The 25,398-nt window shown below is 36.9% G+C and overlaps 1 protein-coding gene across 1 annotated transcript in view; it reads right to left on the minus strand.

The window, feature by feature from the left end:
* gprs (speckle type BTB/POZ protein) overlaps window positions 1-25,398 on the minus strand; it is a 111,035-nt gene that overhangs the window by 76,975 nt on the left and 8,662 nt on the right. The window contains exon 3 of the mRNA XM_090382837.1: window positions 17,374-17,521. Coding sequence (XP_090238963.1) covers window positions 17,374-17,521 — 148 coding nt within the window. The remainder of the gene's footprint in view (window positions 1-17,373; window positions 17,522-25,398) is intronic.

Below are 25,398 nucleotides of genomic sequence, written 5' to 3' on the forward strand. Positions count from 1 at the left end.
AGTAAATGCTGGACTCAATATTTACATGCACTGCATTTTTTCTAAATACTGCTGAAATGACACAAAAACTATTTCTTATCTACATTAATATCTCTCACTCCACTTATTTGGAGCTCAAACATGCTTTCTTTTATGTGGGGCAATTTCAATGACAAACAATTTATTTTATGTTCAAGTCAAAATTTTAAAATTGAACTCTTTATACGCTTTCTGTATGGTTACTGGACTGGGTATGGTATATTACTTGGTCCACAAAAAATTCAGTAAAATCAATATTTTTATCATTAATAATATTGTGACACAGGTAATGAGAAACACATCTACTTTGGGTAGGTCCACATCATTGTGAGACACTACGTAATTATATTCATCTACATAATACCAACAATATTCATAAGTACACACATGATATCATCATTTAATACAGCTACAGGCAAAAGTTGAGATTAGTCAAGTTTGCACACTGACCATTTGTAGATCAAACTGAAATTGCAGAGAAACATCAAGTAACTGATAAAGATGAAGTGCACATATCTGCATATAGTTCTAGTAAGCAAATATACCAAATGACAAAAGCATTCAGACATTCCTTGAACACTGTATACTATAACAGAAATCCCCAAGAATGCATATAGGGTCAGACATACCAATATAAATCTCATAGGTCAGTCTGTGCAGCAGTAGTTTAGAAGCTAGCATGGGTCACAGATCAGAACATAGACTTTCAAAGTGGGACAGAGGTTAGATGCCATATCAGTAACCTTTCCGTGTTCATAGCTTTCACTCATCTGAACCTACCAAAACCTATTGTAGCAGATGCTATATAAAGATGAAAAACCACAGATGATACTTCAATGGGAAAAAAAAAAGTCTGGATGGTGCCACAAGAAAGTCTCAGAATGTGTCCAACAATCAGTAAAGAGACTAGTAGTAGTAGTGGCATGTGATGCAAGAAAGCATGTGTATGAGCTTATGCAGCATCAGCCAAAAAAAAAAAAAAAAAAAAAACCACACCATTCCCTCTAAATGCCTGTCCAGTTCCTCCTTAAATTTATTCAACCTATCAACCTCCACAACGACAGATGGAAGTTTGTTCCAGCAATTAACCACCCGCTGGTTAAAGGCAAATTTCCACACATGTATTCTACATCTGTCTTTTCTTAATATCAATTTATGTCCCCTTAGTTTCGTAATCTGAACAAGTGGAAGGATCCCATCAGAATTCAGCGTGCTCAACCCATTCAAGGCCTTATACACCTCAATCAGATCACCGTTCAGGTGCCTAGTCTCCAGCCACTGCAATTTGCAGAACTTAAGCCTCTCTTGGTAAGAGGATCCCTTCATTCCCCTCACCAATCTTGTTGCCCTTCTCTGTACACACTCAAGTAAATCTACATCCTTCCTAAAATGAGGCCTCCAGACCTGTACGCAGTACTCAAGGCGTGGCCTCACCATTGCCTTATACAGAGGGATAATCACCTCCTTTTCCCTGCTAGCAAAATTCCTATATATCATTGACAAAACCCCATGACCTGCCCTGGCAGCCTGTCTGCATTGCTCAGAAAACTTCATATCTGCCTGCACAATTACTCCCAGGTCTTTTTCATTTTCTACCACCTTAAGTGTAGTACCACACAGTTGGTACGTTTCTCTGGGGTTACTTCTACCCATATGCAGTACTTTGCATTTGTCAAGGTTAAACTTCAGTTGCCACTTCTTAGCCCATCTGCCCAAATTATCTAGATCCTGTTGCAGTAGCACATTGCCATTACTGTCATTAACAACCCTGCTACCTTTGTATCATCTGCAAACTTCGACATTAAGCCTGATATACCTTCATCAATATCATTGATAAATATACAAAACAACAGTGGACCCAACACCGAACCCTGTGAGACTCCACTAATGACATTAGTCCATGAAGAGCAGCACCCATTGATTACCACCCTCTGTCTTCTCCCACTTAACCATCCTTTTATCCATTGTAGCAACTTACCCTTAATACCATTCTGCTCCAATTTGTACAATAGTCTTTCATGCGCAACAGTGTCAAAAGCTTTCCTGAAATCCAAATAGATGATATCAAAATTATTTTTTGCATCCAGTTCCTTTGTAACCACATCATAATATCCTATCAAATTTATAACTAGTTTATAACTCATGCATGACAGGTGGAAAACATCACACAGTAAATACTAGAGACCAGAGAAACATCTGTCAGTATGTTAACCATTCAGAGGAAGCTATATAGCTTTGAGAGTTCAATGGCAGCACAGCTGCACTTGAGGTCAAATCACAGGTCCTAATGCAAAATTGCATTTGGAGTGGTCTCAACATTAGTGGGTTCTAAAACTGTAGATTTATATAGCATTATATAAATTATTATATAATGCTATATAAATCTTCATTTAATGCTATATAAATCTTCATAAATGCTATATAAATCAAATATACTATATAATGCTTCATTATATGAAGCATTATATAGCAAAATTTGCTATATAATGCTTCAAATTTATTGGACAAGTGTTGGAATGAAGACTGCCGGGAAAGTTCTTCCTGTTTCAGTGTACTTTGTTGGAAGCAATCTGATGCAATTGGGTGGTTTTGGACTTTCAAGTGGACTGGACTTAGTCCACTGTTGGCAGTACTAAAACCATGAAGTGTGTGAACTACTTGAATGTTTTGGGCAATTATGTACTATTACTGTGACAGTACTTTAGTACTGTATGGTCCATATCTTTAGTGCTGTCACAGTACTAAAGAAATGGACCATTACAATATCCGGAAACCAACATTCCATGTCATGCAGGACTGTTTGTGGACAGATGGTGAAAAGTTGGATTAGCCATCTCAGAGCCTGGGCATTAACCCAACCAAACCCCTGTGGGATGAATTGGAACACAAAAACAGCCTTCTTCTGAACTGGACCTCACGACTGCTTTGTAGGAAGGATAGAGGCGGATTCTACCCAACACTCATTGGAAATTTATAGAAAATATATCCATGAGTACTATATATTTGGATTCCCTTAATGTCACAGCCTAATTGCCACAATATAACAACTTTTGGAGAGGTCTTGGTTTGATTTGTATCAACAATTAGAGAAATTTCTAAAGTCCTCTTCATTTGAGGCTGTAGTCAGCCAATCTCAGGTGGAGAATGTAGGGCTTCCCTGCAAATTATTCTGGATTTTTGAGTACACACACACACACACACACACACACACACACACACACACACACACACACACACACACACACACACACACACACACACACACACACACACACACACACCATGCAAGTCAATCCATGAATGCACAGTGCTACAGATATGATATATACTTATGGTTATGAGTGCAAGCTTGGAGCCATTAATACCAATAATGTAATGCATATTTGGACTATAGAACATTAAGGAACAAGTGTGTCCATTCTATAAATGCCACTAAGAAAAGGCTTAGCAGGCATCTGTGAGGATATGGGGTTGTAGGGACCTTTAGAATCAACATTTAAAATTATTACAGAAAATTATAAATTTAATTATGTTAGTTGTGCAATTGATACAGGTTTTGGACAGATGATTAAATGGACTAGTTCATAAATAGAATATCTGAACTAGTTCCTCAGGAAACTGAGGATAATAATCCAGCATAAGCTGATTCGTTACAACAAAACTAATAATTATATGAATTTTTTTTTCAATAATTAAGTTATTGAAGTGTTTAAAAGTCAGGCTAGTCTCAGAATGAATGCTAGTAATAGACATCTGCCTTCCAGTGGAAGGGATGGAAGAAATATAGTTAGTAGGAATAGAAGGGCAAAATGTACCCAAAATCTATTTCATTAGCTTCTGAGTGGTGAACTGTCCTGTATTTCTTTGATATATTTTAACTTATTTATTTATTATAAATTATTATTATAAGTTACAGTATTTTAGAGTTTAAAAAAAAGTTGCATATAGGCTAGGGTCTAGATAAAAAGTAGTTTGTGGGCTCTTGAAAAGAATTCCTTTGATTTTTCTGTTCATGTAGAATGGAAAAATCAAATGATAAGATTTAAAAGACTAAATTTAAATTACATGTTGCCATGAACTTAAATTTACAGATTGGTAGTAATGCTTTTAATGAACAATAAGAAACACTGGCTCTCATACATGTGCAAGGAGTGATGCACAGCAGCAGAAGACAAGATGATGTTCATAGTGACAGAGGCATCCAAGCTAGCATAAAGTAATGTTATTCAGTTTCACACAGCAAAGAGCATCTCTCCAGCAGAATTCACCAGCACATGAAAAAGATTAAACAAACAAACATTTTAAGTTTTGGTTTATCAAAGCAGTAGCAAATTCACACTAAGTTTAATGTGTGTGTGTGTTCTGATTCTCCAGTCAGTTTGCTTGTTTTTCTGGATGAAAAAAAAATTGAGTTTCCAGGAGAGAAAAAAAAAAAAAAACTTTGCTATCTCTTCTTAATCACTACAGCAGTATGAAAATATCCATAAAAGTTCCTTGATTCACTGATGGATTTGAACCCAGACCTTTGACCACAGTGTGGTAGGGCAGTGATAAAAACTAAGGGCACAGTGAAGGTGAATGTCAACATTTCATGTCATACCTGTGAGTGTAAAAAATGGGCAAATAAATACTTTAAAGAAGAAAAATTTTGGGAGATGACTCCTGTCCAGAATAAGATCACACAATTATGGTGGAAGAAAATGTTGTGTTAGCAGATATCAAAATGGTGGATGGAAGGAGGATAGTTGACAATGGCCAGGATATCAACCAAGGATCTACTTAAACCTTCATCTATAACAGACAGCAATACAGAAATTTTTTCACAAAGTGGGTTCTTAAGTGTCTCAATAATGAGCAGAAACAATACCATTTTGCAAATGGTATTGTGTCTGCAGCACATAATACAAAATGAAGAAGTCAGACAAGTAATATGGAAAGTATTGTTGTCATTGTTGTTTTTTTTTTTGGCTAATACTGTATGGGCTTCCATTCTTGCATTTGCCATTATACAATTAATGTTTGTATTGATGATTTATTGTAAACTCCACTGACCTGGTGGTCATGCCGGAGTAAACAAGAACATTATTAAATACTAATACATGATTTCTTGAATATCACATACACACACACACACACACACACACACACACACACATATATATATATATATATATATATGAGGTGTGGCAATAAAGTTCCTGGACTGGTGCTGTTGTTTGTGGTCATGCTTGATGAGTTTGAAAATAAATGGAAGTAGTATGTTGTAGTTTTAAACTTCTTCCAGCAGATGGTGGTACAGAGATTGTCCAGTAGGCTGACACATTGCAAGTAACAACCAGTTCTGTTAGTAGACTTAATGTTTTGTGTCATTATTTTACAAAGGAGCAAAACAAATGAATATCATTTGCTTTAAACTGGGAAAATCTACAACAGAAACATATGGGATGTTAAAAACTGTTTATGGTGTTAAAGTCATGTTTGAATGGTATTAGCGATTCAAATACAGATGTGAGGATATTAACAATAACTTAAGTGGGCATCCATCAACCTCTCGAAATGATGACAGAGTTATAAAAGTTCATAAAATTGTGGCAAGAGATCTTTTGTTTGATTCTTAGAATTATGGCTGATGAATTGGATATGAATAAGGAGAAGATTCACAAAATTCTGCATGAAGATTTCGGGAAAAGGAAGGTCTGTGCAAAATTTGTGCCACACAGCCTCAGGGATGAGCAGAATCAATGAAGAGTGTCATCATGCAAAGGCTTTGTCCAGAGCCTTGTCAAGACAATCCTAATTTCCTCGACTGTATTGTCATTGGTTTGTTTGTTGTTATTTGGTTTTTAGGAGCATTAGCAACTAAGGCCATATCGTTTCGGGGATATGCGGTGGTCATTCCCTGACCTTTCCGCATCCTCCATAATGTCATTGGAGATGAGTGTTAGGTATTTCAGTAAGAGCCAGAGATGAAGTTCAGAACATGCAGTGAACTTCAAAATCATCACCAATGCCCAAAACATTTCACTTACAGAAGTCCAAGATCAAGACAATGCTGATCATGTTTTTCAACTAACAGGTTGTGATTCACAAGGAATTTATACCTGAAGGGGAGAGAGTCAATGCTGCATTGTATATATAGAATGATTATTGATGTTGAACACATTTCCCAGGTGAGCCAGCAATTTTGTGAGAAAGGCAGCTGGTTCTTGTTGTACAATAAAGACCCTGCCCATTCCACAATTGTTGTGAAGACGTTTCTAATGAAACATGGCATTGCACAAATTAACCATCTACCCTTCTCTCCTGATCCAGCACCAGCAGACTTCTTCCTCTCTCCCAAGGTGGAAACCAACCTCAAACAAAAGAGATTTCAGGATGTTGAGGACAAAGAAAAACTTAACCACCAAACTGAACGACATCTCCTTGGATGCCTTCACTGACTTTTTTCAGAAACTTTTAGAACAGTGTAATAAGTGCATTGAATCAGATGATTACTTTGAATAAAAATAAAACCATTTTTGGGCTCCTTCACATTCTGTTCTTTGTATTGCACCTGTCCAGGAACTTTACTGCCACACCTCATATGTATGTAAGTGTCTAAAGTAGGGTGGCACCAGAACAAACGCACAAATTCAATTCTACCATGTTAGACTTTAATAGAATAATGTAAGCCAGTCATGTGAGAGGTGCACTGTGTGTGTATTGTACTGTGTGGAAGTATTGATATGTTGTCAACTGGTCACTTATCAACCAGGAAAAGCTAACAACTACTAGGGAAGGAAATTCCTGATTCCCATCCTTGCCACAAGGAGGCAGGACTATACTGTACATGTACCAATGGCTCCAACTATGGAGCAATTAAGAGGAATCCTGCACCGGCTCAGCCAGTGCTAGCACACAAACTCATTCAATCTTTTGCACACTTAATAGGAAAGAATAAAATGAAAAGAAAAGAAATAACAGGAAAAAGAGCAGAAGTAACCTTGCACTGGCCAAAGGTGCAGCACAAACACAGAATTATATGGCATTCACACTCCTAATAGGATAGAAGAAAAACAAAAAATAATAAAAATAAGAGTGAAAGATAAAAGTAAGAATCTCACACTAACCAAGGTCAGTGCTAACATCAAACATCAAGAGATCCAGAAAAGCTTCTAAGCAAAGTCTTAAAGTTAAGAGAAATTTTCTTTAAAATGTAAAAAGATGGTTTCAGAGCCTGGAACAGTAACAAATCCACGTAAAAATGACAGTGATGAAGCACATGCTCCCAATTCTCTGGGTTGCCATGATTTCATAAAGGGGAATCAATCAGATTAAATTCATTTAACTTACAACCAAATGAACTATAACCAGTAATCAAATATAATGCACAGAGACCTGGAGTAAACCATTCAGCAGTAGAATTTTGGAAGGCAAATAAAACAACAGGAATAAATTTTTAGTAACAAAACCTTAGTGCAAGGGTGCTCAACCTTTTAGAAGTCATGGACCAAATTTGAAAATTTGGTACACGTCACGGGCCATACAATAGACAAGTCTTATATACCACTTTTAGGCTCGAATTCAGAAGCATCACCTAAAGGAAAATTTGTTGAGTAAAAACACTTAAAATCAATTGCAGTGTTGTTCCATGCACTTTACTATAATGTGATTCTTTTAATTTTTCAACTTGAAAATATTGCCCTTGAGAGTTGTTTCTGAATTTGACTCCATGTAATAACTTTGTTTTGTAAACCTAGGGATCGTTTAAATTTTAAAAGAACGAAACCAACTGCATTTATAAGCAAATTTTATTACAATACAATATCAATGAAAGGAATGAAAGATTCAGTTAATGAGAAAACTGACTATTTTTTACTAATAATTCAATGTCGGGAACTATTTCTATAGTAACTAATCAGAGGCAGTGCTCCAGATGACAATCAGTAATTTTTGTCCTCAATTTTGACTTGGAGTGCTTCATTCTAGAAAACATCTGTTCGCATAAGTATGTGCTTCCGAAGAGGGAGAAGATTCTTGCCGCATACATTCTTAAATTGACAAATTTTCCCTTTTCTACATATTTTTGGTAAAATTCTAGGAAAGACACTTCAATTTTGATTTTCAGGTCTGAGTCACATCGAAGGTCAATGATTTCCATTTGGAAGTCCTCTAGAGTTTCCATCACATTCACAGAGAAGGGGTTAGTTACCACATTCAGGGTCCTTTCTTGAGTGTGGAAATCTTGGTATCTCTCTTGGAACTCGATCTGGGGCTGAGATATTGCAGCCACATATTGAGGAGCATATTTTGCTGACTGCAATTTCAACATTCCTTGGAAAATTGTTAAATTCTGGTCTTGAAGTTGGCACTTAAAGAGTTCTAATTTCATCTGTAAAGCTTTGATGTGATTAAACAGGACATGCACCAGTTGATCTTTTGATGGAGCTAAGAAATTTAACTCATTCAAATGAGAAGAAATGTCTATAAGGAAAGCAAAGTTGGCAAACCACTTCGGATCGTCGAACTCTGATACTGGCTTGCCTTTTGCTGTCGTGAACTCTTGGATGGCATCTTTTAACTCAAAAATCCTTGTGAGCACTTTTGAATGGCTTAACCATCGCACGTCGGAGAATAGACAATATCACCATGATCAGCATCCCATTCTGTCTGTAGAAAATTTTGAAACTGTCGATGAATCAAACCCTTTGCTCAGACGAAATTCACAATGGTTTCACGACATTTTCAAAACAGAGATTTGGCACACAAATTTTCCTGATGAATGATGCAATGGTAGCTGGTAAATCTGCTAGTATCTATTTCTCGTTCTTTTTTTTAAAAGTGCTACCGAACCTGCTTTTGTTCCAACCATAGCTGGGGCTCCATCCGTTGCCAACCCTGCAAAGTTTTTCAAACTGAGGTGATATCTAGCAAGAGTCATTTTCATAGCTTACAGAATGTCTGTTCCTTTCAAGAGACATAAAGCCAACAGTTTTTCAAAGACTTTAAGTTCGTCATTAATCCCCCAAATAAAAATAGCCAACTGAGCTGCATTGGTTAAATTCGTGCTTTCATCCAATGCCAAAATTTGCATGATAGCAACTTTGTTTTCAATGTGTCCTCAACATTCAATGCCAGTTCTTCTACTCTCCTAGTAACAGTCATTCGAGACAAGCTTATCTTTTTGTAGCATCAGCTTTGTTTGGGGGCCCAACTTCAGCTGCTGCTACAAGACACTCCTTCACAAATTCTCCATAAGAAAATGGTTTCAACCTTTTGGCAATTTTATGTCAAACTAGATTTAACATAACTCTCAGCATCTTCAGATACTTCCTTAAAAACTGATTGTTGCAAATTTAATGATTTTTTGAGAAGGTTCGGTTTGTCTGTGCGTACCTGACCCTGGAGACTAACAAACTTGGTTGCATGTTTCATGTCATAATGTCCTTGACAGCGGATATTGATTCCTGACATATTACACAAACAGGCTTTCCATCAGTTTCCACAAAGAGGTATAAATCAGTCCATTTTTCATTGAAATTGCAAACAACTTCACTGTAAATACGTTTTTTGCTGGTACCCACCATTTCGAATTTACTAAATGGCCTCTTATTACCATTGTTACGTTTTTCATATAACAAAGGTAATTAAAACTTCACTAAATGATTAAATTCACTTAGCTTTATTTTTACAACACTCAAACAACGTAATAAAAACTAAAGAATTATTAATATTAGTCGTTAATAATTGAAAGTTTGGAAAGAGCACATCACGAAATCGAATTCTAACCAACTGAATGACTAAAATCCACGTAAGCGCAAATATATATATACCTTGACAGTTTCTAGAAAAGTCCAGAAACTTGAGAATATATTTCTGGTAAACACTAGAACTGGAAAGTACAAAAAATGTAGCAGCGCCATCTGTGCACACTCGTTGAGAAGCTGAGTTTTTCTGCTTAACTGATAGGTGGCATAGGAATTGCTACATTCCATTTTGTGCATTTTGTGTTTTATATATATATATATATATATATAAAAAAAAAAATATTATTAGTATAAAATACACTAAGTAGATGTTTATGCATAGAAATAAACTAATGAAAATACGGTGTACCCTGGGAGCGATATATGTTGTGAACGAAGGAGGGAAGAAAGGAACTGGAAAAAATAATTGTAACGATAGAAAAGTAAACCAAATGAATTTTTTGAGGAGACGACCAAGGTGGAGATAGCATTGCAGAGTCTTTCATAATTTTTGTGTCTTCATCAGAGGTCATCCACCAAAATCATGAAAAAGACAGCAATGCTCTTACTTCTGTTTCCGACATGCTCTGTATGTCAAAGTACACGTGCGAAAGTCCACGTGGTAATATCAATTTTAAGTTTTGAATAAAATTTGAATAACATTATACCAAGTTTGCAATTACATAATGTGTTAATAAGGTATTGCATACAGAACATGGATGACCTTACAGAAGTAAGCGGAACGCTATGAAAGTAGAAAAAGCAAAGACAAAGGCAAGGAAAATCCGAATGACAAGAACTTACCACTACAGGTCGGACTGACAGAAAAGACTGTGTCAGTGGGTTACCAGTGTATTTATGCATGGGTACGCTAGCGGTGCCTAGCGTTAGACAAATTTTGGTGTGTGTTATTTGAAATAACGTGGGCAGTGAAGCTACGCTAGGTTAAGTACATGATGCTCAAACTGCCCAGGATAGTTAAGAAATATAATAGTTGACAAAGTAGCGATAGAAGGCAGCTAAACTTTGTTAAGGCGAAAAATAGATTGGGTAAAGTTAGAAAAATAGAGCCCTGATTTTGCGTTCGGTAAACTAATGGCTCACAGGACATAAGCTGTAGAGGCTAGTAAGGTAGAAAGATGATTATGGTAGAAATATGTAGTTGGGCTAGGGTGGTTCGGGGTTGCAAACCCGTTCCTATAGTTGGGACCCTGAACGAACGTCTGGGAGTTAGTGCATCATGTATTTAAGGTCAGTTGTGTACAAGGTGGCATAATGTAACATAGTAAAAATACTTAGCCTAGTGTAGCTTCACCGCCCACGTTATTTCAAAAAACACACACCAAAATTTGTCTAACGCTAGGTGCCGCTAGCGTACCCATGCATAAATACACTGGTAACCCACTGACACAGTCTTTTCTGTCAGTCCGACCTGTAGCGGTAAGTTCTTGTCATTCGGATTTTCCTTGCCTTTGTCTTTGCTTTTTCTACTTTCATAGCGTTCCGCTTACTTCTGTAAGGTCATCCATGTTCTGTATGCAATACCTTATTAACACATTATGTAATTGCAAACTTGGTATAATGTTATTCAAATTTTATTCAAAACTTAAAATTGATATTACCACGTGGACTTTCGCACGTGTACTTTGACATACAGAGCATGTCGGAAACAGAAGTAAGAGCATTGCTGTCTTTTTCATGATTTTGGTGGATGACCTCTGATGAAGACACAAAAATTATGAAAGACTCTGCAATGCTATCTCCACCTTGGTCGTCTCTTCAAAAAATTCATTTGGTTTACTTTTCTATCGTTACAATTATTTTTTCCAGTTCCTTTCTTCCCCCCTTCGTTCACAACGTATATCGCTCCCAGGGTACACCGTATTTTCATTAGTTCATTTTTCTATGCATAAACATCTACTTAGTGTATTTTATACTAATAATATTTTATATATACACATTATGGCTGTAAGGTACTTTTGCGATAGCAGTGACCCTGATCCATAATTCATGTTATTGTAATTCAGTCTTAGCTAATCTTATTTAATCTAATTCTTAATTTTCTTCCCCCTATAGCATATAACTTCTCTATTGTATTATTCTTGATGATTATATATATATATATATTGTTTTTTTTTTTTTTTTTTAAATATTTTTTGGAAACTTCGTTGTGTTTGCAGGCCACAATTGGCCCACTGGACATGGCTTGAGCATCCATGCCTTAGTGGAAGCATTCAAATAGTTCTGCCAGCATAGAGTAAGAAATTCCAAAAGTAAATTCCAATTGTAGATCTCAAAAGAAGCATGTGAATTTCCATGAATAAGAAGCATTGAATCATCAGCATTGTGATGAATGAAATGTGGTACAGCACTTTGGGATCTACAAGAGCATTAATGGTTATCCCAAGAATACTGACAGATTCTACAATGAATAAAAAAGTAAAGCCCATGGAAAGTAAGGTAACGATTCAAGGCAAGACATCTATTTATGGTTTGAACCATTGGAGTGGACAGAGTCTGATGTGATCTGCATATTGCAAGTAACATGACACACTGGACAGAAAAAGCTTATTTTGAACTGCTAACTTCTTTGCATGCCAAAAACAGGCACCAGCATCAAAGTGGCAAAAAAGAAGCCTTTTTTTTTTTTTTTTTTTTTTATGTGAACCCCAAACACGAGAGGTATTAGAACCTATAGTACTTAGTACCGTGCTTGGGTTGGAGGTTGAGAAGACGAAAGAAGATATTTGTTGACATTGGACTTGAACTTCTGTAGATTGTAATTTTCAGGAAATACGTATGAAGGAAGGTTGTTCCAGAAAACGGCAGTTGAATGAATAAATGAGGAAGATGAAAAGTTGGTTCTGTGGGTTTGAAGTTGGACAGTAAATGGATGTTGGCTGGTGGCGGCACGTGTTCGGACTGTTTTGAAAGAGAGAGCGGGAATTATAGAAGCCAATTCAGAAGAACAGTGCCCATGGAAATATCTGTAGAAGAGGCATGCAGCAGAAACAGTACGTCTATGAGAAAGCGAGTGGAGAGACTCTGTTAGAGATGAATCATTAATTAACCTAACTGCCCTCTTCTGAATGGAATCAAGAAGCCTGAGAGAGGTTTTGGGGCACAACCCCAGATGTGGGAACAACATTCCATGGCTGGGCGGATTTGCGATTTATACAGAGTGAGCAGCTGTTTGGAAGAAAAGTAACGCCGAGAGCGAAAGAGAAAACCAAGTTTTTTAGATGCAGAGGAAGCAATATTTGTAATGTGCTTGTGCCAAGAGAGATTAGAAGTCAAGGTAATCCCCAAAAGAGATATATCCTTTTGCCTAGAAATTGGAGTGTCACTAAAGATAAGCATAGGAGCAGAAGAATCCTTTTTGCGAGATATAAGACAAGACTGAGTTTTAGAAGGGTTGAAATCAACTAAGTTGTCTTTGCCCCACTGGAGAATTACCTGAAGATCGGCATTTAAGGAATTGGTAGCAGATTTTCGAGAAGTTGAAGCTGATTGAGCAGGGCAAGGTTTCTCAAAATGGAAAGTTGAATGCAATGTGCTATCATCGGCAAAACTATGGATAGGATTTCCAGTCAATGGAAGAAGGTCATTGATATACAAGAGGAAAAGAGTGGGGGAAAGAACTGAACCTTGGGGGACACCGGCATTAGTGGAGAAGTTAGAAGACAGAGAGCCATCTACCATCACCCTCAGTGAGCGATCAGAGAGAAAACTGGATAACCAATTACTAAAAACAGTTGGCAAACCATAAGATGGAAGCTTGTTTAGAAGACCTTTATGCCAAACACGATCGAAAGCCTTTGAGATGTCAAGAGCAACTGCTTGTGTTTCACCGAACCTTTCCATTGAAGTAGTCCATAAATGGGTAACATAAGCCAGAATATCACCAGTGGATCGACACCGACGGAATCCATACTGGCGATCGTTGATCAGACGGAAGGTTTCTAGGTAGTTTAAGAGTTGGCGGTTAATTGATTTCTCCATTATTTTAGAAAGAGTAGAAGTAATTGCAATGGGACGATAATTGGATGGGAGGGATTTGTCACCCCTTTTAGGAACTGGCTGGATATGAGCAAATTTCCAAGCAGAAGGAAAAACACCTTTGGAATAAGAAAATGAAAAAAGGCGGCAAAGAATAGGAGTAAGTTCAGGAGCACAGATTTTGAGAACAAGTGGAGAAATACCATCAGGACCTGGAGCTTTCTTAGCATCAAGATTCATCAAAATCCTTCTGATATCCTTTTGACGGAAGACCACAGGAGGCATTGAATGGACCGTGTTGGGAATGGTTGGAGGTGTTTTACCAAGTTCATTAATACATGAGCTGGAAGAAAAATGGGATGCTAGCAGGTCAGCTTTATCCTTGGCTGAAGTGACAACAGAACCATCTGGTTTGGTCAGAGGTGGAAGCAGAGATGGGCAAAAGTTGCGGCCAATAGCTTTGGCAAGAGACCAGAATGCTCGGCTACCATTAGGGCAAGAAGCAAGTTTTCTACTCTTAGCCTGTTCAAACTCTAGTTTGGACTGATTAATAACTGCTTTACAATTGTTGCGAGCTTTGGTGTAGGCAGAAAATGAAACTGAAGAATTAGAAACAAGCCAATTACGATATGCAACATTCTTCTCTTGAACAGCCTTAGCACATTTATTGGAAAACCAAGGTTTAGATAAAGGACGAGATTTTAAAGTGGAGTGTGGGATAAAGGATTCCATTGCTGCAAGAATAATTTCACTGACACGATCTGAGCAAACGTTGACATCAGGAGTTTTGAAACAGTAATCCGACCAAGGAAAAGAAGAAAAGAAGTCTCGCAGGTCATCCCATTTTGCATTCTTGTAATGCCAAACAACACGAGGTTGGGAATAGCCATGAGATAAAGGTTCCATTGGAGAAGAGACAATCACCAAGTTGTGATCTGAAGTGCCTAAAGGACCTCTCACTTCGACCGTGTACTTAGAAGGGTTGCTTGTGAGAAAAAGATCAAGCGTATTGGCTGTATGATTAGGATTGTCCGGTATTCTTGTAGGTAAATGAACAATCTGTGCTAGGTCATTAGTAATTGCAAAAGCCTCAGCATCTCGACCTGCTGGGTCGGTGTGACTAGAAAACGGAAGCCAGCTGGAGTTGTGAACATTAAAATCACCAAGGAAAATTACCTCACTGTTAGGAAAGTTGGACTGGAGAAAGTCAAGTTGCAACGAGAGGAAGTCAAAGAGCTCCAAGTGATTAGTGGAGTTGGGAGAACGGTAGAGACAACAGATGAATTTGACACAATGAGGTAGAGAGATTTTAAGCCAGAGAAGATCAAAGAGAGGAGATTCCAAATTGCCAAGTCTCTGAGAGGGAATATCAGAACGGACATATGCACAAGTACCACCTTTGAGGCGAAAGGAATCATACAGCGAATAATTTGGGCATCTGAGATGAACAGTAGTTGAATCAGCCGATAACTGAGATTCTGTCAGAAAAAGTACATGGGGTTTGGCAGACTGCAAGTGGAAATGGACATCGTTGAGATTAGAATTGAGACCACGTATATTTGTGAAATGAATTAGGAAATCCTTGGGAGGTTTAGATCTTTTCGCAGATAAGCTTGTTCTATTAGTTTGACAATTCATGGTGTATTCAATAGAAGAAAAAGTGGGTGGGACATGCTGTATGAAGTAATGAAATTTTTGGATATGGCGTACATGTGGGAAGAATATACCCAGATCCTTGACATAACGTGGCCTCGACAATGCTCCCCGCATACACACTACTCGGACTCCCTCCAGTCACTATCTGGCAGAGTAGAGGTAGCAAGATTATACACTAGCTGATCCGGAAGCCTCCTAGAGAGTTACCAATAGGTTCGGTCCGGTGTACTAACTAGCGGCCGGCCTGCGAAAACCGTTTTAGAGCTGTACCCTCGAAATGTAAGGAATATTGGATCTCGCCACAACGTTCATCATAACCTCAAAAGTCATCAATCATACTGCATGATGGAAGAGATAGGGAAGGGTTGACCGGAACTTAGCTCTAGAGACTAAACATGGGTTCCACCACTTCAAGCCTCCAATAAGCAAAGTGGTGGTATTTCACCGGTTGATGAGAGTCATCTACCACCTAGTACTGCCTGGTAACATAGAGGGGCGGCATTCCTCCATGTGGTGTGGGCGCCACACCTCGACCCCTGCTTACGTTGGTTCACACCTGGGTGGTCACCCACCATGTGCTTGTGCATGGAGGTTATACCCAGGATTACTAACAGTCCCACCATCGTGAAGGTGCAAGCAGAGGATTTGGTTGTCACAGACCGTCCGGACTTCGCCGAAATTGGGTCCACTTGACTTGAGTGTCACCCGAATATCAGTTCCATCAGCGTTTTAGACTCCCAGGTAGCAAGTACAGCTTGTCTGGCATATCTGAGAGAATGTCTGTGACAACCTCAAGGACCCTAATAGAGAAAATGGATAGTTTACTGTAGAGACCCCAGCAGGAGAGAGAGAGAGAGAGAGAGAGAGTTGGTAACAAACCAAATGACCTTTCAATGACTTCATTTTTGTATTTGCAGTAGAAATAGGCAATTTGTTAGCTAAAATCCATTTATAAAGATCTAACATAATAGCATTAGCCAAGCCAAGCCAAGGACTCAAAAGAAGCATGTGAATTTCCATGAATAAGAAGCATTGAATCATCAGCATTGTGATGAATGAAATGTGGTACAGCACTTTGAATTAAGAGCACATGGTGGAAACATCAGTCATCAACCACAGTCAAAGAAATCCAAGGCTTTCGAAAGCAGTGGGAAGATCTCAAAGTTAATCTGCAATGTGTTATCAAAGACAAGAGACCCAGATTTTTAATTAATATTGAAATTTTGTTAAATGACAAGTGGCTCAATCAGAGTGGCCATATTCTGAAAATTGATAAGCGAGACAACTTGAAACGAAATGTGTAGTATAGCATTTTTTCCTCCGAAAAGGAAAAGAAAAATATAAAATTACAATTAAAATACTTTTTTTTATCAACAAATCATAGTATTTATCCGTTATATGATTGTCGTTAATATGTATTTGTCCTATATAAACTATAATATTATTTATAACAGTTTTAAAAATAGCGAGGAAGACTACTTTTACTTTAGATTTCACTAGTTTAAAATTTCTTCTCCTTCCGAAGATTTTAAAAAGTTTTTAAATTCTGAACAGGACGTTATAGTTTTCTTTCAACATAAGTTCGGCTTATAAATTTTCTAATAAAATATGGTTCTCTTTCCACCAAGCAGTTTTTATTAAGCTGAAAAACTCTTTCTGATGAAGCATTTGAATGTAGAATGCTTAATATGGAGCTTACAATTTGAGACAAATTATTTGCCTCCAGAAATTGAGAAAAATTGTGCTGAAACTGTGGCATATTCTAAAAAAGACTAATGATCAAACAAAATAAAATACCAGTCACTGCTCAAAACAATAATACTTGTTTTTATTTGATTCATATTGACTCATGTAACCAGTTTTATTTTTCTGTTAATTTTGAAAGAAAGATAACTCTAGCTGTTGTTCTACATGGCAGCCTAACTTACATTTGACTTTTCACATATAAAAATTCTTTGTATCAAGGTACATTTACCTGAGGAAATGGGATATTAAGAATAGGTTCACTACTTCTCTTCAGAAACATTTTCAGCTTAGTTTCTTTTGTTGACTCTCGTTTCTTGGGCATGGATTCCTTTGCAGGTGTTTGCTGTTGATTGCCATATAGCATCTTGTGGAACACCCTAAAACATAAAGCAAAAATCCTAAATAAAGTAATGGCATATCGCAGGCATCACCACATATAGTGAAACTTGTGAAAAGTGTGAACACCAAACAGTAGCATAGCCAGGATTTTTTGTCAACAGGTACCTTCACAAAAAAGCACCAATTGTCTAATGCTAAAAAACACAACAATACCAGATTTTGGAATCGGGGATACAATTTACCTGCTGACCCTACCCTGGCTACGCCACTGACACCAAACTAGAAGAACAACTACCAAAACCAGGAATTATCAGGTGACCAAAAACTTTTTGGCATTTTTAGGATAAAATTAAACCAAGGCAAAATTAAAAAAAAAACACACGTAAATAAATGAATAAGAACATTTTACTGTTGCCTGTGATTGTTTGGCCAGAGAGTGGAAACTTATAATGGATAATACCAGCTGCATCCCTCCAGACGCAGCAAAATCTTCTCCAAGTGAAGTACTGACCCGACAAGTTCACGAGATGATCAACAATGATGCGATCATTTGGTGTTGCTGTACATTAGCCATTTTCATCTTAGTATGCAGTACAAAAAATGGCTCATTATTGTAATGAGAAAGCAGTGACAAGCAAATTGACAGGCTGAGTTTGTTATTGGCTGTGAGTTTATATGGAATCCATCTGCACAGTTTTTTTTACACCTTTCCAGTCAATGCAAATGAATTGTTTCATCACTCACATTAAATCTTTCTGCAAGTGCCTGACATTTTTGGATTGAATCCAGCTCAATGGTGGCATTCAGTTTATCATTACTGGAGTTTGGTCATCTCTCACAGGGTATGTCATCAAGTGACTTATCAGCTGATTTAAGTTTTTCAAACCATTTTTAGGTTGCACATTTACTCATTGTATCAGCAAAGGTAAACAAAGCCAACACAAGAACCATGGAAAACTTCGGGTCACTTACCGGACAAACTGGTTTTCCGCTACCGCAGTTTCTCCCTGCATTCTCGGTAAACAAACCGTGCGTGTTATCAGTAGAAGTCGATAACGATTTATTGAATAGTTTTTTCTCATTATTAAAAGCAAATTACTGGAGTTCACAAGTGTAATGCCTTCACGGCTGAAATTTACTTACTGGTACACACTCTAGACTGCCTCAGTCTTAGGGTGTTTATCCCCCTTCCTGCTGTTTTAAAATAGGAAAACGACTTCTAGATGGTGTGTGCTATTGGTAGTGGCAGTAGAAGGTTTTTTTTTTTTTTTTTTCTTTTTTGTTAGTTGTTGGCGCATCGGATTCTGTGGCCATAATGCACCGCCCAAAGTTTTTGTATTTTACCCTGATCCAAGCCCGAGGCGGGATTCTAACCTGCGACCTTTGGGTTGCCAGGCAGGCACTTGACCCACCTGGCTAGTCCGGTCGGCACAGTAGAAGTTGTTTCCTATTTTAAAACAGCAGGAAGGGGGGGGGGGGAGATAAACACCCTAAAAGTGAGGCAGTCTGGAGTGTGTACCCGTAAGTAAATTTCAGCGGTGAAAACACTCATGAACTCCAATAATCTGCTTTTAATAATGAGAAAAAACTAATCAATACATTGTTATCGACTTCTACTGCTACTACTGATAACACACACCATCTGTTTACCGAGAATGCAGGGAGAAACTGCAATAGTGGGAAACCAGTTTGTCAAGTAAGTTTCCCAAAGTTTGCCGTGGTTCCCATGTTGGTTTTTTCTTTACCTTAGCCACTATCTTTTCTGAATGTTGTGCATATTTTATGGGCTGCTGGTATGATATTCGTGTGCAGTTTATACTCTAAGTAAAACTCACTTGAATAACTATAATTGAAGCAGTCATTTTTTTCATCACAATTTTACCGAACACCACATCACACCTACTAGGCATCAACTGACTCAGTGTCATATGTACTTTAAATGCATACTGATAGCTAATTATTATTATTTAATATTTTTGTCAAAATACTAACTTTGAAAAACCCACACAAACGTTTTTGGTCTGATAAAATAAAAAAAAACATTTTATACTCTTCAGTGGTTCCTGTCCAGAGCTCTTTACGCAGCTGAACTGGGCGCCACTCGGTTAAAATGTATACTCCTTTGTTTTTTATAGCACCATATGGATTCAGTTGTGGGATCTTTAGTGATCACAAAACTATAACACAGTATTCTGATCAAGCTCAGCCATACATTTTTAACATTGAGAGCAGAGACCCCTCTGGTGGGTACTACTAGTTTATGTCATATCCATTTCACTCTCATACCATCCCCCCCCCACACACACACACTATCACATAAATGGAAAACTATTTGGTTTCACTTTTTTGATAAAAATTGTTTGAAATGAGCAAAAACACTGAACCTTTAAGAGTAACCAAAGGGACACTGCAAAATGACTAATTCCAAAAAAATATTCACTAAGTAATGACTTAAAATTGGAAAGTATAAAAATCTACATAGTGGATATTCTAGTGGATACTCTGATGGGTCTTTTATCTGTAGATTCTTAATGGATGAAGGGTCACAGCTGATAATCAGATGAAGAGTATTGCTTTCTCTTGCTGCCTCTGTAACATGCTGGTGTAGGAAATATCCAATAAATCCACAAAAGTCAAAAGTCTTGCTAGTGTGCAAGTGACCAACCCACAAGGTCCAGTCAATACCTGGTAAGTTAAAGTCCCCTGTTAAAAGCCATTCTGATTCACCGGCCAACTCTATATGTCTGTAGAGTAGTTTGTTTTACTCATCATATTTATTAGGCCTATAACACACTCCTACCCTTATTTTTGTTTTCCCAGTGCTTATATCACACTAAACTGACTCAACATTCCAATGGCCACCCATGTCCACTAGATGTGCTGCTTTAGATTTTATGTTAAAGCTTTAACATAAGAGCATAAGATCCTCAAAGTCTCCCACAGTCATTCCGGGAGTGTTTCTAGAAGCTTGGTCCATCCAACATGGCCCAAGTGTCAACATCACAAAAAACACTGGCAGATTCACCCTTAACACCATTTACCTCCCTTCTTGACTGCCCTCTTACCCAACCTCAGATGTAGTGCCAGGAGATAGCTCAACTCTTGTACACCACACACACACACACCCTGGTTACTCCTCTCTCATGTCCAGAGTTACTTCCACCACCATCAAAAGGTTAGTTCCAAAGGCTCCAGGGCAAACTTTCCAAACAGCTAGCAATCCATAAACACTTAATTCCCCACCTTCGTATTCAAACAGATAAGCCAGGGCCAATCAGCATAGCATAACTTTCTCTTGAGGTTGTGACAGCGAGAACAGTCTGTCTTACTCCAGTAAAACATAACGGTTGTGAGCATTTGACTCCCTCAGCCATCTGACATGGAATAGTCACAGCTTTCCTCCTCCTTTGTATGATGTTATCACTATCAAATTAAAAAAAAAAAAAAAAAAAAAAAACAAACAACCATGTGGTGTTTTTTTTTTTTTTTTTTACCTAAACTATAATCCGAAAAATCTGCTGTTAAATGTCGTAACACTTCAGCTGTAATGTATGGCAATTTTTCTCTCCACATACAGAGGGCTGTCTTTTGACGTTTGTAGACACTAGATACTCATTCTGGGGCCTCACTACATTATGTGAAGCATATTAAAATGTTTTTGCATTAAATCTAATTAAGTTATTTCTGCAACACTAACCATCTTGCAATACAAACTCTGCTGACATAATGATTTTGCTAACAGAAAAAGGTAAAGAAAGAATTTATATCAGAAATCTGTGTCTAAAAATTAGTTTGTAGAATTTTATTTTTTCAGTTCCCCATTTTTCTTGCAAGTCTTAAAAACTTTGTAGATCGTAAAACATAATCACTTGCCCTAGGCAAAGTGCCTAATGGAAAACACAGCCATTCCTAACCACTTTAATTCTATCTTTTAATAATTACTCTGTTTCTACTGATGTATATAGTTATATAGTTGTTTTATTCAGCCTGTATTTCTAAAAGCTGCTCTGCCATTTAATAAGTTATTAATTTTTTTTTTCTAAATTCACTCAGTGTAGTGTTCTACCTTTTATACTTCTCACATCATGTTACCTGTGCATAGGTTTCCTTTCAACTTCTATACAGTATCATGAATCTAAATTTCAAAGTTATTATTATTTCATTATTATTAGCCATATGGTGGAAGGAAGCGTGAGGCTTATGCTGCACCAGCCAAAAAAAAAATTAAATTTCTGAGTTATGAGAGAGAGAGAGAGAGAGAGAGAGAGAGAGAGAGAGAGAGAGAGAGAAAAGTAGAAGGGCATCACCAAGGAAGAGAAGAATGATGATACCCAGCTCAGGACCCTGGGTACGCCAAGCCCATATTTACCAGATGTGAGCCCCTGGAGTTAAGTTGAAATACATTTTCAACTTTGAAATTAGCTTTACTTTGCCTACAGAATACGTAAATTATTTAGTTTTACTTTCACTTTCAGCCAGCCAATGAGATGCAAATTTTTTGTCTGCATCTTCTTGGCTGAGTCAAATCTAGGTTTATAACTTGAATTAATTTTAGTTTTGTTTTGTGGCCTCACATAGTAATATTGTATGGGTTTCAAAGTTTTTCACAAACCACGGAATTATCAGTCATTTTTAAGGCGGGGTTGTCTTTTTTTTTTTATGTGTGTGTTTGTTTTGTGTTGAGTATCGAAATATGCATGCCACTATTTCAATACTGGATCCTGCTCATTCTGTTTAACTCAAGTACACCTAATGATCAGTCAATTGTACAAGTCACTATGAGCTATTGAATCATCCCAAGAGTGCCCTCGAAACAAAGAGCTGATGCACAAAAAGAAAACACGGTAATCCTGCACTTTAGCGTCGTGAGTCACGATCTGCCAGCAAGTCACCGCCAGGTCGGAACTGTCACGAATCGTATTCTAATGGGCAGTTCCAACTTCACCGAGCATGTGCAAAACTCACTCTATCTGCCAGTCTATGTGCTGGGAATTGTCACGGAGCATGCACGACACTTATTGTATATATGTACTGGCAATGTACTGGAAAAAAACACAAAATAAGAATGGGCCTGTATACCCATTAAATTTAAGTACAAAGTAATTATAGGTGTTCTTTTTTTTTCTGCAGAAGGACCTTATGACAGAAAGGCAAGTGTTGCCCACAGAAGGACAAGGACCTTATGATTGAAAGGAAAGTGTCTTATACATTAATTGGTAATACGTTAATTTCCAATTAACATATAAAACGTTAATAATTTTCAAATTATTACAAATAATTACAAAATATACTCATATTATTATTTTCAAGCAATACAAAACATATCACCTGGAAATAATAAAACCAGAGTAAATGGGCCTGTTGTACTGGAATCCATTGCAGATATGAAAAATAATTATGTATATCCAGTAAAATCTTAACTTTAATTACAATAAAACATTAAATACAAATAGTTGCAGCTTTCAGAATTTGTTGACGAAGAGGCACATTCAGCCTCGAAAGCTGCAACTATTTGTATTTAATGTTTTATTGTAATTAAAGGTTTTACTGGATATACGTAATTACTTTTAAACCCCGGGGACTCACATCTGATGAGTATGGGCTTGGCACACCCAAGGTCCTGAGCTGGATATCATCATTCCTTCCCCCCCCACCCGGCGCATTATAGCCCTAGCTGCTAATGCGCCAATAAAATCGAAATCAAATCAAATCAAACCCCCCCCCCCCTCTCTTGTGAATTCAGAATTTTTTTTTTTTTTTTTGGCTGGTGCAGCATAAGTCTCAGGCTTCCTTGCACCATATGGCTAATAATAATAATAATAAAATCAATTTCTTATGTAGTCAGAAAATTGTTTTCTGACTACATATAGGTTTGTCCATTATTGTTTTTATAACTATCTACTTTTATTTTTATATAATCAGGAAAAATTGTTTTTTATTGTTTCTGAAAACGAAAAAATTACTGCGCGTACGTAGTACATTGCCAATGTATACAATGTGTCAGGCATGCTCCATGACAATTTGCAGCACAGACCAGCAGATATAGTGTGTCGCACGTTAAGTTAAGTTGGAACTGCTCCGTCAGAATATATACGGAGAGTGTCACACATGCTCTGTGACAATTCCCAGCACAGACTGGCAGATAGAGTGAGTGTTGCATGTGCTCGGTCAAGTTGGAACTGCCTGTTAGAATACGATTCATGACAGTTCCGAGCTGGCAGTGACTTGCAGGCTGACCGTGACTCACGACACTAGAGTGCAGGATTTACAAAAAACTGAAAAGGGGGGGGAAAAATTCCAGATTCAATCTTATAACAGTAAATATGATATTTAATAGGATATTAACACACAAGCATCCATTTGTGCTTTGGCAGTTAAAAATACTAATGTATTAGAATATTCTAATGATCCAATGACTAGATCCTGAAGAACAATTTCTTAGAATTTATATCATTATTGGCAAAATTACTTCATCAAAATGATAGCGATTTTGAGAAATCTGGGAAGCTCATGGTTGGTAAAATAAAAAAAGAAAGCTGACTCATGCTCTTTGTTTTTATTTTTCTGCACTGACATGAGAAAGGGAAAAAAAAATGTCTTATTTATTTTCCACAAAATGAGTGTTCTGCTTATATTGAAAGCTTTATGGAAAACCAAGAAATTATAGAGATGCTTTGCTGATAGGATATAATGACTGAAGTAATGCTACTCAGCATTTTTCAAGCCATGAAAGAATGTCTGGCCATATTACAAGTTAATATCAATTGGATAAACATTTAAATAAACAACTTGATAATGAGGAGATACTGGGAAAATTCTTCAAATGGTAATTGAGGTCATTAAATTCCTTACCAAAAATAGAGAAATAAGTTTTAGATGAATACAAAACTTTATTTTTCCCACGATTTTCCATCAAATTTTAAATATGATGAATATATATTTCAATTTTTAGATATGCTGATTTGTGAATGGACCACCAAATTAAAATAATGGCAAATTGTGGAAAAGGTAAGGTTTTCTATTTATCTAATATGTTGATGAAAGACTGATAAATAAATTGGCAGAAAAAGTATCAAGTATAATTATGATAAATAAATATTTCTCAGTTATTGTTGACAACTCACTGTTCAAGTAAATCATTTTCAGGATTTACTGCTTTAGAAGAAAGGCATGCTGGAAAATACTTGGCTGAAACTATTTCAAAAGAACTGAAAGAGATACCAAATTACCAGATTTGTGTGGGAGAGATATGATAATGTGGCAGATTTATTTGGTTTGTATAATGGAGTCCAAAAATTGATTACAGAAAAGAATATGCAAGCCATATTATATACAGTACTATGTACTTCATGGTATATACAGTTGGTCGTCGACTTACGACCGACTTCTGTTCTGACTGACCGGTCGTAAGTCGATCTGGTCGTATGTCGGCCATATATTTATTAACAGTATTTTTTAACCTTTCTAATCTTTTTATCATCTTTATAAATTATTTTTATAATCTTTTAAATTTTTATCATCTTTTATTTTTAATTTTAAATACAGCAATGTTTTTATCTTTTACTTAGCGATACTGTACTAGGCGTAGAAACGAAGGTATCTCTCTCTCTATGAGCTTAAATTCAAACGTTCTCTACATTTTAATTGGTTTATTATTCGTACTGTTTATATAAAAAAAAAAACTACAATCTATAATTATATTGTACATAATGTGAAAAATAATACTGTGCATAATGTACTGTAAACACTAAAATTAATGTAAAAATTAATACAAATGAAATTTACAAAATCAATTTTTAATCTTTGCTTGTGCTGGGTTGTGCATCGTCAGGGTCATGTTCTTGGGTTAAGGTAGGAGATGTTTATTTATAGAGACATTATGCAAAGCAAATCTTTTTTTTAAAACGCTTAAACC

The sequence above is a fragment of the Mastigoproctus giganteus genome, chromosome 1 (assembly GCF_048544385.1).
Source record: "Mastigoproctus giganteus isolate SK-2022 chromosome 1, ASM4854438v1, whole genome shotgun sequence".
Taxonomy (NCBI): Eukaryota; Metazoa; Arthropoda; class Arachnida; order Uropygi; family Thelyphonidae; genus Mastigoproctus; species Mastigoproctus giganteus.